Source organism: Rhineura floridana, chromosome 1, assembly GCF_030035675.1.
Source record: "Rhineura floridana isolate rRhiFlo1 chromosome 1, rRhiFlo1.hap2, whole genome shotgun sequence".
Lineage (NCBI taxonomy): Eukaryota > Metazoa > Chordata > Lepidosauria > Squamata > Rhineuridae > Rhineura > Rhineura floridana.
Window position 1 is genome coordinate 102,653,294 of NC_084480.1, and position 17,161 is coordinate 102,670,454.

The window sequence follows — 17,161 nt, forward strand, 5'->3', positions numbered from 1 at the left end:
AGCTAGGTTGGTGGGGACTAGAGAGAGGGCTTTCTCAGTGGCGGCTCCCACTCTCTGGAATTCCCTCCCGTTCGATCTTCGGCATGCCCCTTCCCTGGATACTTTCCACCGAGCCTTAAAAACTTGGCTGTTTGGACAGGCCTTTGGGACCGCCGGGGTGGGCTAATTTACATACTGAATGCCCGTGTTATGTACTGCATATGTTGTTATTTTTGTTATTGCTGAGTATATCATATTTTATTGTATTTACTGTATATTATTGTATTTTATTGGAATTTAATATGTACGTCGCCTAGAGTGGCTTCGGCCAGATAGGCGACCTAAAAATTAAATTCACATTTACATTTACATATCAAGGAGACTAAGGAAAAAAGCCAAACATAGATATAAAATTTCTCCAAAAGCAGACATAAATAGAACATTACTGGAATGAAGAGTTACCTCAGAATTTATCTTTAAAATTAATCATTTGAAAACAGCAAAGTTTCCAAGAGAGATGGCTACTATCCCAGATTACTAGAAGAAATTATACACAATATTTTGAACAATAGCTGATCTTAACTACTTATAAGCAGCAGGAGACCAAAAAGGAGAAAACTGACCATTTTTAAAAATGGAAACAAGCAATAAAAGAGAACAAAACTCAATGAGACTTTTTCCTTCAATAGGAAAACATGTCCCGCTCTGCTCGCCCACACACAGCCTGGACAGGCGGGGCATAGTTGCTGCTAGAGGGCGATGCCACGGCCGCCATTTTAAAGAAGGGCAGCGGTCGTGCATCACATACAATGTGTGCGCGCCATGTGCTGCATGGAGTGGTGGAGCACCAGGGGCCTATTTAAGCCCATGCTGCCCCTTCTATCCTCCTCTTGGCATGCAATGGCTCAACGAGGTCGGAGCAGTGCAGGATGAGAGCAGTGGCCATTTTGTTTGGGCTGCATGGACTGCACCATTTTGAGTGGCGCTTTTGACTGGCGGCAGCAGGGCACAGGCAGCGGCCCGGATGGATACCCTGGAGCCGGTCACAGCTCAGCCCTGCCTGTGGCCAGAGGTGCAGAGGCTCCCTCACCCCCTCCAGAGGGATCTGGAATGGATAGGGTGGAAGAGGCGCATGAGGCTGGCTTGTCACCTTCACCAGCTGAGGGTCGACCTGCTGGTGTGGCATGGCCATTGGCGGAGACAGCTGAGTTGGCATGACCTGCTCAGGTGAGTGGGTGGCTGGGTTGGGGGTGGTCTCCATGGAGGCCGTGGGCCCCAGGGCAAGGGGGGCCATTCTCTACTCCTTCCAGGACTGATGCAAGTCCAGCATCAAATGTTATGCAGGGGATGGCAAGTTTGGCAGCACACTGGTTGGGCACTGGCTTCTGCAGCAGCTGTATCCACTATAGCAACGAATCAGTCTGCCGCACTGGCAGCTGAACAGCAGCCACAGCCGCAATTCTCAAGGCAGCGAAGGATCCATTCAGGTCAATGGCTGCAGGTGCTATTTCCTTCGGCAAAGCATCTGTTTCCCTGGGTTTCCACCTGCTCCCGGCGACCAAAGAAAAAAATCTGGCACAGGGAATATGTGGATTTGTTTTCCCTCCTTTACCATAAGCAACCTAAAAAAGATAGGGAGAAAGAAGACATAGAGCCTGAAAAGACTAGGCGTAGCAAGGTTGACCGGACATGGCACAAATTGTTGCCGGCTTACCTGATTTATGCAGGGGTTGTAATGGAAAAGCAGCCACAAAAGGGGCCCTTTTTGGTGAAATTCTTGAATTATACAGCCACGAGAGTGGCTGTATACTATAGCCAGCGTGGATTTTTCACATTCTGCAACGTTAAATTGAAAATACCCCCCAAGCCATTCTGATGCTTCCCATAAACTCATTTCAAGACAACACCTTACAAATCTTATAGTCCTGAACTCCGAAATGCCTGCTTGACAACACTCTCAATTTTCATGGCGATACATAAAACAGTCAGAGAGAATACAGAGTTCAAAGTCTAAAAAGAGAGGGAAAAAAACCCAGATCCCTTTTGGACTTTTTTCTCTCAGTTCTCGTAATCTGTTGAAATTCATTAAAAATCAGCCATGTTCACAGAGTACCTGTAATCCTAATACTGACTTTGCCCCATACTCTGACCTTCATCTGCTGCAGTTCAAAAGTTAAAAAATGACTTAAATTAATTAATTTAAGAAATATTGGCTGGAAGCCTATGATAATGAGGAGCATGCTCAGTAAGAACCAACTGTCAGTGTTCTAAAAGCCTCACAGCTGCTTGTCTTGGCTAATCAGGGGACCCCACCCACACCAAACTTTGATTTTATGTGAGACAGTTATGGCTTCCCTCAGAGAATCTTGGGAAGTGTAGTTTGTGAAGGGTGTTGAGAGGAGACTCCTGTTCCACTGAGAGTACTTCAGTGGCCAGACTGGTTTAACAGTCAGCCACTCTGATTGAAGCTCTGTGAGGGGAACAGGGTGTCTCCTAGCAATTCTCAGCACCCTTCACTAACTACACTTCCCAGGATTCTTTGAGAGAAGCCATGACTGTCCAAAGTGAAATAAAGGCCTGGTGTGCATGCAGCCAGGGACAACTCCGGTTTAAATTTGGGTGGGAGGCTACATGTGCCGGCTGTAGAATAAAAAGGTGGGGAAAACACTGAAGAACAATGATACTGTTCACAATGTGTTCCTTTTGGAAAGGGGCTTCCCTTCTGCCCAGTGCCCACCCTCCCAATCTCCTCCCCCTCCCTGCCCCTCCCCCAGGTCAGTGTTGGACTATGACCTGGGAGACCAGGGTTCGAATCCTCGCACAGCCATGAAACTCACTGGGTGACCTTGGGCCAGTCACTGCCTCTCAGCCTCAGAGGAAGGCAATGGTAAAACCACCTCTGAATACTGTTTACCACGAAAACCCTATTCATAGGGTCAACATAAGTCGGGATCAGCTTGAAGGCAGTCCATTTCTATTTTCAAACATGATTGCACAGAAATAAATCCCATTGAACTCAAAAAGTATGCAAACGATTAAACCCATCCTCCCCTCTCCTCCCTCCTATCCCCTCCCTCTTGCCCCTTCCCTCCCCCTTCCTTTGCCCCTCCCTCCTCATCCCCATCCCCTTCCAATATCCTCCTTCCCCTTCCCCCTCCTCTTCCTCCTCCCCATGTTCAGTTTTACCTATCTTAAGCACGATTGCACGGAAGTAAATTCCACTGAACTCTATAAGCATGCAAATGATCAGACCTGCTTTCCCCCTCCTTCCCCTCTCCTCTCCCTTCCCATCTTCTCCCCTCTTCCTTCTTCCTCCTCCCTTGCCCACTCCAGCCCTCCCCCTCTCCGGTCAGTTTTACCTATCCTAAGCATGATTGCACGGGAGTAAATCACACTGAATTCAATAAACATGCAAATGATCAAACCTGTCCTTCTCCTCCCCTCCCCATCCAGCCTGCTCCCATCCCAGTCCTCCCCTCTGCGTTTCCTCCCCTCTGCGTTTCCTCCCCTCCCTCCTCCTCCCCCTCCCCTCCCCATCCCCTGTGGTCAGTTTCCCCTATCCTAAGCATGACTGCACGGGAGTAAATCCCACTTAACTCAATAAGCATGCAAATGATCAATCCATTCTCAGCAAACTTGAACAGGATCCCATTTCTTACCTCCCGGATTAAAAAGCAGGGAAATTCACTAACAGACAAAAAACCTTGCGGTTTAAGAACGTAGCTATAGTCAACAGATATTTCTATCAAACTTTAAAAAGCAGGGAAATTGGGCAGCTATAGTGAATGCACCAGGGGAGCAGGAGACCTGACCTCCTCTCTCAGATATTGTACTGCCCTACAAATTGGTCAAAATGCAAACACAATTTGGGTTGGTCTTTCACAGTCCAATCCACTTGCTGTGTAGCTTGGAAGAATTTGGTAACATGTGCCTCTGATCATATGGTGAGTGGTGGCAACACCTGCAATCAGCCCAAATAATAGAAACAAGACATGTGCTGTGCTGATCTTCTTTTAACAGGGAGGGAGCAACATTATTAAGACAGTTGATATAGTTCAGATGGTCACTTTCAATATGTCTGATTTACTTTGCAATTTTAGTGAAGTTTCCTATAGGAAATCATTTTCTTTTGTTTCTATTTCTGTATGTGAAGTACAGGAACACTGCAAAATTTACTAAAATAATTCCAAACGTAATTGTGGAATAATGGCACTGACTTCTGCAGAATAGTCTCCAGTGGACCTCAGGAGTGTCTCAATTTGCACAAGATAAAACAGTGGGAGGCGAAATATATTCTAGCAAAATTCTAGGTGTGCTCTATGTTTTTAATTGACTGTGTCCACCTTGCCTTAAATAAAATGGTTTAAACATAGCAGGCTCAAAACATGCTTCCTCTTTTTTCCAACAGCTAAGAGTCATTGCTGAAGGAGCAACATATTGTAATCAGTCTGATTTTACATCAAACTGCAGTTTCAGATTCAACTGTTAATGCACCAAAATAGAAATAGAACATAACCTCCAGTTTGAAACACAAAAGGCTGTCTTCACCATCATATGACATTGACCAATAAAAAGGCTTTGAAATTAATAAAAATAAATTTGACACAGATTTCTAGAATGAATAATGAGGGAAATAAAATTTTCTAGATTAGATTCTCTGTAGAAACATTAGTAACACAGGACAGAAGCAAAGTAAAAAGAACACCAACAAACATACAAAAATATAATTCTCTATCTTTGGAGATATAATAATAATAATAATAATACATTTTATTTCTAGGCCGCCTATCTGGCCGCACAAGCGGCCACTCTAGGCGGCATACAAGATAAAGTAAAATACAACATACAAACTACATAAAAACCCAAGAACTACAATATAAAATGAAACCGAACCCACCCATATCTAAAACCAATGGCACCCAAAAGAAAACAAAAACAAAAAGACAAAAACCCAGGCCACCTCAGCCAGCCGGCTTATGTATCCCTCCAAAGAGGGACAGGTGATGGAAATTAGTCACAGCTGGCTGGGTACCTGGGACCTGGTCCTGCAGGAGGCACGTCTGCCAGGCAGCAGTCCCACTGGGAAGGGTGGTGGAGGTGGTGTTCCAACAGCAGCAACAGCAGGCTCTCCTTCCCTGGGTGGCGATGTTCTCCTTCTTCCTGCAGGCACTGGGTCTCCCAGGCCACCTCAGCCAGCCGGCTTATGTATCCCTCCAAAGAGGGACAGGTGATGGAAATTAGTCACAGCTGGCTGGGTACCTGGGATCTGGTCCTGCAGGAGGCACATCTGCCAGGCACCAGTCCCACTGCAGGTGTTGCCACCACTCACCATATGCTCAGAGGCACATGTTGCCAAATTCTTCCAAGCTACACAGGAAGTGGATTGGACTGTGAAAGACCAACCCAAATTGTGTTTGCATTTTGACCAATTTGTAGGGCAGTACAATATCTCAGAGAGGTCAGGTCTCCTGCTCCCCTGGTGCATTCACTATAGCTGCCCAATTTCCCTGCTTTTTAAAGTTTGATAGAAATATCTGTGGGCTATAGCTACTTTCTTAAACCACAAGGTTTTTGCCTATTTGTGAATATAATATATAGGGCTTACATCGAGTTTTCTGGCCTGGGATGGCTGTGTTATGATGTGTCCTTTTAGATGTGAATGGCATTCGATAAGGCACTCCCGTGAGCAGGAGGGAGCCAGAGCTATGGCTGCAGTTCATGGCAGCTGCCTGCACCATGTCCGGGGACAGGACTGAAAGCAGACACTTATTAAGCAGGCAGTTGACTGCTACCCTTCCCCGCTTGAATGCGGGGCAAGGGGTTCAACAACAGCTCCTGTGCTGGGAATTTAGTTCCCAGGGATTTTGTGCCTGCAACCCATGCTGCTTTAGGCATGAGTGTTTGATATGCGGGGCGGCCCACTCATGCACAACCTGTCCATGGGGCAGACCATTTAAGGGTGGAGTCAGGGACCACCAAGCAGGTAGGAAGCAGCCCCCGCCGGGAGCTGCTCAGGGAAAAGGGTCCCTCCCCAGTTAAGTTGGAGGTTTTTTGGAACCTGCTTACTGGTTACCCAGTGGCCGGGGATGCACTTTTTTTGTTACAGGCTTTTTCTTTAGGCTTTCGGATTCCTTATACTGGTCCATGGTCTGTGTTCATGTCCCACAGCCTTAAATCTATAGTAGGCATGGAGGCGATTGTTCAATGGAATATTGACAAGGAGGTGCAGGCAGGGTGGGTGCTTGGCCCGTTCCAATCACTCCCCATCTCAAACCTTAGGGTGTCCCCTCTTGGTATTGTTCCCAAGAAGGAAGTGGGGGAATTTAGACTGATTCACCACTTGTCTTACCTGTAAGGGCAGTCAGTTAATGATTTTATACCAGATAGTTTATGTACAGTCCACTACACATCCCTTGATTCTGCAGTGCGCATGGTGCAGTCTTGTGGTAGAGGGGCACTTATGGGCAAGTGTGACATCAAGTCTGCCTTTCACCTCCTGCCAGTCCACCCAGCAGACTTTGCCTTTTCGGGCTAATTCTATATGGATAGAGCATTGCCTATGGGCTGCTCGATTTTTTGTGCAGTGTTTGAGCACTTCAGCTCCTTTTTTGAGTAGGCGGTCAGGAGGCGAGTGGGTTTGAATGCAGTGGTACACTATTTGGATGATTTCCTGCTTGTGGGTAGGGCAGGCACGGGTGAATGCCAACACCTGATGTCACTGTTTGGTGACCTGGCAGGTGACCTGGGTGTTCCCTTAGCCACTGAAAAGACAGAGGGTCTGGCCCCTGTTTTGACATTCCTTGGTATTGAGATCGATTCAGTGGTCCAGTGTTTTAGGCTGCCCATGGAGAAGCTTGAACTTCTCCAAATCAACATTAGGGAGGTTTCAGAGGCCAGGAAAGTATTTCTTTCCACCTTCCAGGAGCTGGCTGGGCACCTGAACTTCGCCTGCAGGCTTGTCGCACCAGGTCGGGCATTTTTACAATGAGTTTGCAATGGTGGGGCTTTTAGGGAAGTAGGTAAGGACAGGTAGGTGGCTCCCTTAGGCATCTTTGGAGGTGATTGGTGGTTCCGGAGGACTGTCTGGCAGGGCTTTACAGCCTGAGGGCAGGATATGGGCTGCTTGTGGGGACATCTTACCTCATCCACCTGGAGTTGTACGGCCCCGGGAGGTAGTGATGTGGGAAGACCCCTCTGCTCACCTACAGGGTGTGCCGGGGTAAGGGGTAAGTAGAAGTGTTTGCCCTTGCCCCAACAGGGGCTGGTCACCCAAGAGCCGTATGGCAAGTTGTTTGCTTATAGCCAGTTCCGGCACCTAGGTTTCCCCTCTAGGGATTTTGTTATAGTTTTAATAAGTGGCCCTTTGTTCAACGCAAACTGCTGTGTCTGATTTTGCCCCTCGGCCGCAACAGTTTTTTTTTTTTTTAAATGGCTTTTGTGCAAACCAATTTTTGATTGCACAAAGTGGTTGAGAGATATATCTATGACTCCAAATGTACAGATTTTATAATCCTTTAAAGTTGTGCCTAGTGATCTGCTCAAAATTATCTAGTTTGAACAAATTTATTCATCTACATAAAGCTTTAGTTGATATTCTTTCTTTTCCCAAAAGTTGAGTTACAAAACATGCTTTGATCATGTTGAAAAGATCACATACTATTTTCCTGTCATAGGATTCTCCACTGCTGTAAGTTGTGGCTAGTGTAGATGCACATTCTTCTAGATACCAAGGTTTCCTCCCACTTTCAGCTGTGCTGCTGATAGAGATAGTGTAGATGCTGTTGGTGTAGCCATCACAGGAACAATGATCCTTACTCCTTCCACCATTTCCAGAAGCCCAAACATAAATGGAACCCAAGTTGTTCCGCCCCTATTTGAAATAAGTAAGGAAAAGGTAGTTAATATAATTTAGTAAACAAATAAGCATCCTTAATTTCTTCTCTTCAACTTTGTTTGGAAAGAAGATGGCTTAATACAATCAAATTAAGCAAATTTAAGTCTCTATTTCTATGAAACTGTTAAATATGTGTTCAAATGGTATTTTAAAGTATTTTAATATTGTCTGGATCGTGATTAATTGAGAAGCAGGTAGCCACAGCCTTTTTCCTCATATAAACTAAGATAATATTTTATCTGTTGTCATAATCTAAAAGCTAAAATAGGCAAACAAAATGCGTTCCTAGGAGAAGTTATGTTTTATACACTTTTCAAACCATGTGTATTCAGTCTGAACATTTCAAAAATTTGGGCATGTTTTCCAACACAACTACCGACCAATCAATTAACTGTCTTTCCTGAAGGGGTGACATCTCCCACCTACTACTGAACGATTGGATTCCTTTGCTGACAGTCACTCTAATTGCTGTCCTGTAAAAAGGGAGGACATGTTGGAATCAGAAATTAATAAAAATGAATATTAATTTTTCCCCTCTTTCATCATAACCACTGGTGTTCAGCAAAGGGATATCAACAGTACAATGCCATACATGTCTACTCAGAAATAGGCCCCACTGAGTTAAATTAGGCATATTTCCACATGCATGGTATAGAACTAGAGTCCTAGAATATTTCCTGAAAACATTATTGAATTGAATGTAATTTTAATAATTTAACTTACTACTTACCATAGTGGTAGCCAATATACATAGTTTAATTGCCACAGCAGCCCACTGCAAAAGCTTCTGCCTATCTCTTTCCCCCCAAATAACAGACTTGTAAGAGAGCTAAATAAATGGTGGAAAATACTCCTGCAGGCTGCATGTGGCTTGCAGGACCATTGCCTACTCCTAAGAACCTAAACTGACCTAGATAGAATGGAAGAAATATTTCTGATTTAAATTTCATTTAACATCTTAATTGCTATTGATCTTTGTCTAGAACTTACAGTGTACAAAGCAATTTATTATCTCTGAGTGCAATGCAGAAAGAAAGTAAACTGTACTTATAAAGAACTCAATTATTTATTATGTGTTTATCTCCAATTGATTGTAATGGAATTTACAGAGCAATCCTAGCCAGTGATCTGCCATTCTGGAGGAGGTCAGGATGGGGTGGAAGGTTCTCTCCACTTTAGCTCCACCCTGAGAAAAGCAAACCTTAGCACCACTATTGCTGCTGGTGGTTCCACTAGTGATAAATATCATAAGGACCTGGAATGGAGCATTATGGGCACAGGGCCAACAATGGATCCACTGGATCCAAGCCCTACCCCTTTTCCCGAAGAGGAGACAACTGGGGCCACTTTCCTGTTTTAGCCCAGAGTTGGTGTAGCACAAGTGGAAAATGACACCCTACCCAGCTTCCACCCTGGTGAATGCAGTGGCAAGTCAACTGCTCTTTCTGCACCACTGCCCAGACTTTGGGCTACTATCTTACAGCTGCAGACGTATGCCCAATCAATCAAGCTTATAGTTCACTGTGTTGCATATATGTCTAACTTTCTCTGATACTGAAGGATTCTTTGATATGCTTTAATACCTATGCACATGTATATCCCATTGATTTGCTGTGTACTGTTATGTTCAGGATTGAAGACTTCATCATATGTTATTACAACAGTTCTAAGTCAGTTATCTTCACCACACTGACACAGAAATGAATTTGAAGAACCGTGAATTGCAGCAATGGACAGTGTGGTGCAACCACAGTCATATGGCTGAGTCACTACAGCATTCCAGAAAAGAGAGAGGGAAGGCTGTGGCAGCAGCAAGGTGCAAACATGCCAGGAGGAGCACTAGTTTGGTTCCACTGGCACATTTGCATGACACTGACCTCACTGCCACTGTGTCCTCCCCCCTCCCTTCTAGTATGCTGCAGCAACTCAGCGGGATGGAGATCAGGTGAATGGCACACACCTACCACTCCATCTGCTGCTGTTGAATTGTCAGAGGCTACCAAATGAGACCATAGGTAGATAATCAAACACAAGTTTTCTATGGTTAGCAGTCTGCCACTGGCTAAATAGGTTCCTACTACTTACAGGCACCATGTAAAATGCATTTTAATAAATATATGACATGCAAAGCAATTTATTGTGGGTTTTGCAGGTAGATATATGCACTACAAATGGAATTAAGACAGTTTTTGGAGATATATCAAAGTCAATCTGAAATCCAGTCATTTAATCCAGATGTACTTTTCATCAATGTATTTTCTGCTGAGCATAATGGAATCTAAATCAATACTGTTTCCAGTTCGAACACAGCTCTCAAACACTAATAAATTGGAACTGGGGAGTTTAATGAATGCAGTATCAGTAAAGGCAAACTTTTATCCCACACTATAGCAAGCTGCACACCAAATTATCCTGACTTATGTTATCATAAATTATGTGTATCTAAAATACAATTTCTCATTTGAAACCATTTAGGACCAATAAAAATGGCATAGTTTCCAAGTTAAATATATTATGACATTCGCATATTTCAAAAAGATCACTCTGACCAGCCAAGAAGTGCAAGCTTAGTTCTCTATGTTTGGCTCATCTTAGTTTCCTCTATTATTAATTACAGTAAATGTAATGTTAGAAATGACTGCATAGTACTAAACTTTCTGTCATTCTTAAAATGTAGGCAATTTGTGGGTGATAATATTATAACAATGGTGAGAAAAGTCTCCTTACCTTGTTTTTTTAACAGTGAGAGATTAGCATTTTTATTTTTCTTCTCTTCCTCCAACCCTCATTTGCCATATTCAAAGGAGGTTCTGAATACACAAACTATGTTTCTGCATTTATCTTCCACATAATATTCATTCTCATATTTCATGTGATTTCTCAACATTCTTCCTTCTTTTTTAAGGGCTTAATTAACCCTACAATTTCCACTTTATTCCCCTCCTCCCATTGATTTCTCTATTTCTTATAAGAACATAAGATGTGCCCTATGGGAGAACTGTAAACAATATTCCAAGTGTGGTGATACCACAGATTTGTAGAACACCATTATGATATTGGCAGTTTTATTTTCAGTCTGTTTCCTAATGATCCCTAATGATTTGCCTTTTTCACAACTGTTGTACACTGGGTCAACATTTTCATCAAGCTATTCACTATGATGACAAGGTCTTATTCCTGGTCAGTTCAGATCCCATTGGCACAAATGTAAAATTAGGGATTTGGGCCCCAATGTGCATCACTTTACACTTGCCTACAATGAAACTCATCAGCCATTTTACTATCTATTCATCAAGTTTGGGGAGATCATTTTGGATCTCCTCACAATCCCTTCTTGTTTTAACTGAACAATCTGATATCATCAACAAATTTGGCTACCTAACTGCTCATTCCTAACTCTACCTAATTTATGAACAAACTAAAAAGCATGAGTTCCAGTACTGATCATTGGGGGACTCTGCTTTCTACATTCTTCCATTGTGAGAATGCTCCATTTATTCCTACTCTCTGCTTCCTGTTCATTAACAGTTTCTTATCCGTAAGAGGACCTCTCCTTAACACATGGCTGCTAAACTTACCCAGGAATCTTTGGTGAAGGACTTTATAAAAAGCTTTTTGAAAGTCTAAGAACACAACATTGATATAGAAAAAACAGAATGTAACCCCCATATAACCCTCTAGTTAAACTCTATCTTTTCTTATACTGTCTTCATTGCCAAGTTTGTGACTGACTCTGCACCCCTTACAGCTTGTTCAAATACAAGGATAAAGTCAGTCTTTTTAAAAAATGTCCAGGACCAGCAACCTAATGCTTTAATCATAACACATGATAAGCTGACAAAGAGAAAATTTGCAGTGGACTTTGTATGAATGTATGTATGAATCTAAACACAGAACAGAGCTTGCTGAAAATGGAAACTATTTGGGAATAGCATTTCAGCTACTGAACTTAAATCCCACTAACAATACAACTTATTACACATAAAATTAATTAACCAACTACAGCAGAAGGCATGAGTGTACTCTCTTCAAGGTTTGCAGCTTTGAAAGATCATGGGACTTTTGTTTCTGAGATGTCTCTTTTTTTATAATTAATTTTTATTCAAAGTTTCAAAGAACAAAACAAAACAAAGGGAAAACAAATTAATAACTAATATAATAAAAATATTGACTTCCGATTTGTCGCAGATCAGCTATAAGTATATAGTATATAACAGACCTGTCCCTTAATATATTACAAAATCACTTTCCTCCAGTAGTTATCTTAATTAATCATCAAATCTCATTAACATCATATCATTTTGTTCTATCCGCAAAAAGTCAAAGAGAGGTTCCGCTCCTTGAGAAATATATCCATCAGTTTTTCTCCAGATATACATGTCAATTGATCCATCCCTACCAAGTCAGCTAAGTCCAGTAATTTTAATAGCCATTCTTCTATTATCAGTATTAATTCCATCATCCATCTGCCATCCTTGCACACATGTTAATCTTGCTGTCATAATCAATTCTGAATGTATTACTGAAATGTTGTTGTAAGGTCATGTCTCTGTTCCTCTTCTTTACGAAATGCACCAGCATATATCTTGAAAATTTTTCCATTGTCACATATCTAAAATTAATTCTGTAAATGTTCTCTATTTCAAGTTCCATCAAATTGTTCCAGTCCAGAAATTTTATCAAGACAGTAATAACTTTATCTCTGATATCTTCACCAATTTCTTCAGGAACAGCATTAAATTCCAAACAGTAATCTTTGTCTCTAAAATCCATCACGGCCATAAAGTCCAAATCTTTTTCCAATTCCACATTTGATATATCTGTTCCAATCTCCAGAATTTGCTCCTTCCCTTTAATTTCTTTTTCATCTTCTATTGCTTGTCCAATTATATCTTTGGTCCCATCTGCTTCTTTCCTCATATAATCCTTTATTTCTTTCAGCTCCTGTTTCACTTTGCCAAACTCAATTGCCATTTCTTGTCTACCCTGTCTCAGTTCTTGTTTAGTTGTCTTAATCTCATCCATTATCTTCTGAAACATATCCAGAGGTGCATCCAGGGTCTCTGTCACTTCTTTGATTGTCATTCTTAAAGCCGAAGAAAAAACCCTTCAAATTTCCAATATAGCCACAATTCCCAAGCAAAGAATAATTTGCTTCTTTTCCCAGCAATAAGGGAGTTAATATTCCGAACCTGTTGACATCATCATCTTAGACAGCACAAACTGCCTTATCTCTTATGTGTCCAAGAATGCAAAACAAATTTAGTTCACAGCATCAAAATAATTAGTGGCACAGAGAACAAGCAGATTCGTCACAAAAAAAAGTAGACCGGACAAAATAGTCCCAGACATATAATTCTCAAATATTCATATAAATCAAATTTTTCTCTTCAGATTAGATGCCCCTCATCCGTTTGTATCTTTATAATGCTCAATTCCAGGTCAGCTTTTTGCTATAAAGCCAAAGATAGGCTATTTCGATTTTCTTCCTCCTTAATTCCACATATAAAAGAGAAAAGTATGACTCACCCAGGGATTCTTTATTGCTGATTCTTTAACAGATCTCTTTTGCTGTAACAACTTAGTCCAATTGATAAGAATAGACAGAAGAATGCTTGCCTGTTAAAACCCGTTTTTCTTTGAAGGAAAAAAAAAGTCTCGCTTAGTCAGTTTGAGCTTGCTTGAATTCCTTGGCTCCGTCTGGCGCTGCTGGCTGCACCTTCGTTCATAGGCGATCCTAATGAATTCCAGTCCCCAACAATCACAACGAAGCTTTTGCGGATGATCTCTTCATTTCTCCCTTATCTGGGAGAAAGTTTTTACCAGTCAAAAAACTCTTCTGACTGGTTTTAAAACTGAAAAAGCTTCCTCTGAGACGAGAGCTCGTCTCAGAGGCAGTCACAGGCGGAGCGATCCTTCCGGGAAGTCTGTTTCTGAGATGTCTCAACACATAAGTCTTCTGACTATCAGTTTAAACTGATAAATATTGGTGCTACTGATATAACAGGTTGTCTGTTTTGCATCATCTATTGTCTATCTTACTGTTGGCCTGATAGTAGAAGAGAGGGAAAGATGTCTTGCACTCTTTCATTTCTACATTATTTTGAGTTTCATTGCTGGAACTTGTTCCTGCAGGATGTACAATTTGATTCATCCAGCAGGGTTGATCAGTTTGTAATCCAACTAATGTAGCTCCTATTTAAAGCTCTGGTTTTTGTTGAAGGTAATGCCAGCTCCAGGTTTTGTGGGGTCCTTGAGCAAGCTGCCCTCAGTGGAACTTCCTCTTCCCCCCCCCATTGCCTTCTTGCTCTTCCTCTGACTCTGGGTTCACTTGCTGCCACCACCACCCAGACATAATGACTAGGCAGCAACAGCAGCTACTTTCCCTTCTACTTGTTCCTGTTGCTTGCTTGTACTATCTCTCTAGGCCAGAGGACAAGGGTGGGTGAGCAGGTGGCAATGTTGGTTTATGACAACTACTGACCGGTTGCAAATACCCCATTTTTAGGGAAGATGATTGAGAGGGTTGTGGCGCAGCAATTGCAAGTACACTTAGATGAAACAGATTATCTTGACCCATCCCAGTCTAGGTTCAGGCCAGAGCTTGGAAAAGTTACTTTTTTGAACTACAACTCCCATCAGCCCCAGCCAGCATGGTGCTGGCTGGGGCTGATGGGAGATGTAGTTCAAAAAAGTAACTTTTCCAAGCTCTGGTTCAGGCCTGGTTATGGGACTGAATCAGCCTTGGTTGCCCTGATGTATGACCTTTATTGGGAGAAGGACAGGGGGAGTGCGACCCTGTTATTCTTACTTGATTTCTCAGCGGCTTTTGATACCATTGACCATGGTATCCTTCTGGGCCGACTTGGTGAGCTTGGGTATTGGAGGAACTGTTTTACAGTGGTTCCAATGCTATCTCCAAGGTCGCTCTCAGAGAATGGGTGACATAGCTTCAGCTATGGGGCAGTATACAAATGCAATAAATAAATAAAATAAATAAATAAGATTTATAGATGACAATCAAAAATAAATAAAACAAAGTGGTTTACATAGAATAAAATGTTTATGAGAACGTTCATAAGAAAATATTCATTTACACTGTAATAGCATGTCCTTCACTAGCTTCTGTTAGTAAAGTGATGAACATTTTCTTTTCTAAACAAATAAAAATAAAACGTTTAATAGAATTGTTTAATCTCACTATGAATCTGGCAACTGAGTGCAGAATGGATAGAACCCCAAAAGGCTCAGCAATTTTTACTTTGTCAAAAGGTGATCATAGGGTGTTGGTGCTGGAAAAGACATCACACAATCATTTTGGAGAAAGAGTAAGTGTTACCACAGACTGGGTCTAGTCATGTAGTTTAAAATCAAAGAGGCTTTGCTTTCAAGTTCAAGATCAAAAGAAATCCTTATTGGGTGACATCTAATGTTAGTCATACTTGGAATATGATTTCAATGAGTCTACTCTGAATATAACTTTGTTGGATATCCTCCAATGTTTACAATATTGTAAACATTCAAAATAAACCTCACTAGTTGTGGTATGTGAAACAGCAGGCTGTACACTTCATAACAAAGCATTTTGATGTTCATTCATGTGCATTTAAGTGTAGGTGCAGCGGAGTCAATCCATCCTCTCCACTCAAGACATTTAAATAAATTCTAGAAGCCTGGAGGTAGTTATCAAAACCTAAACAGCAGTAAATCTATTATGATTTTTTTAGGATTTCGCAAAGATCCCACCCGCCCCCTGTTAAGCCTTTTTCTCCACCAACCAGTGGGAGGGAAGATTCAGTGCTAACTGTTGGGAGAATGGCTGTTTAAAGTGCATTTGGTGCACCCCATGTGTGCATGTTTTTTGTGTCATTCACATGATATTGTCCTCATCCAAGTGGCACCCCCCCCCTGTTTATTCAGATCTTCCTGATCCATGGACAATGTAGTAAGGAATAAAATCTAACATAATATTGCATGTTACCCAACTGCAGACATACTGAAGCACATTTCCTATTGTGGAAAAAATGGATTATAAACTTTATCCTTTAGTTACATAATTGTATCATTTACTTTTTCTTAAAAACTGATAAACTGGGTTTTGCTGAATTTGAACATGATTTTTTTATTTATACAGCTGTTACAATTGTATAAATGAAACCTTGTAGATCTTGTCTTTTCCTTTCAAATTTTACATGTCATTTTGAAAGAAAAAAAACAGTTCTTATTAATTTTGTTAGTGTTTGGTTACTAGTTACTCCTCAATTGTATGCAATTTGTTACATTTAAGTCTCACTGAAACCACTAGAATAAATTAGATTCAACTTACTTTAGGTGTGTTGAGGTGTGTGCATGTAAGGTATACAATTTTGGCCTATCCACTGATTGGTACTGGTGGGTCATTTTTTTTTTGCCTACTCCACACTGTGTAACTGCCATGGGGGCATTTTGATTGGGTCCGCTGATTAAATAGGTTAATTTGGTCACTTTGACTTTTCCCTCCTGTTAGGTTCAGCTACGTATCCCCCTAGCCACCTTTCAGGGTGATGGGCAGACTCCAAGGCTTGGCACTCTGGGCTATAGGACTCTGAGGCAAGATAGGGAATACCTTTGTGGATAGCCTGTATCATTCACCTGGAGTTATGGGATTCTGGGGGGTGATGATGCAGAAAGGCCTCCTTACTCACCTTTTGGGTGTGGTCAGGGAAAGGGAACAGGTGGTACAGCTATACCCCATTTCCTATTGGCTGTCCTGAGCTAACCCATTGGAATCATACTCTGAACCACTGGTGTGCTTTTTTCTATGGTGTTAATGGAAATCTTAACACCAAAATGTTTCATAGATCAGCTTACAGATAAGACAGGTCTCTGAGACAATACAGATGATTACTAGGCATGGCTATTCAAACAAAGACATTGTCACAGCAACCTGACATGCTCCCTGATATCACATAAATAGGGCAGGCTCACTACTTGCATGGGAACTGTCTCTCAGATCAGGACTGGGCAAAGAAGCAGGCACTCTGTCGCACAGACAGCAGAGAGACCTCAGTCTGGTCACACCTGTGCATCCACCAATGTGAGGGGGAAGGAGACACATCAGCCAGTTCTTCCTCAGTCCTCTCCTCCAGTCTTGCCATCTGCTCCTCCCTACTGGCAGGCAGGGCCAGAAGCAGCCCAGGAGAGCTGGCAGGCTCTGGAGGTGTGGCAGGAGCCCTGTTGGCCAGGCCAGCCTTTTCAGCTGCTGCTGGAGGCTCAGGGGTGGGGCTGCAGCTGATCAGACTATGGAAG

At 42.1% G+C, this 17,161-nt stretch overlaps 1 protein-coding gene across 2 annotated transcripts in view; it reads right to left on the reverse strand.

Moving 5' to 3' along the window:
- The window catches only part of PCSK5 (proprotein convertase subtilisin/kexin type 5), a 471,327-nt gene that overhangs the window by 261,342 nt on the left and 192,824 nt on the right, over window positions 1-17,161 (reverse strand). For both annotated transcript variants that reach the window (XM_061627751.1, XM_061627741.1), the window contains exon 8: window positions 7,637-7,849. In XM_061627751.1, coding sequence (XP_061483735.1) covers window positions 7,637-7,849 — 213 coding nt within the window. The remainder of the gene's footprint in view (window positions 1-7,636; window positions 7,850-17,161) is intronic.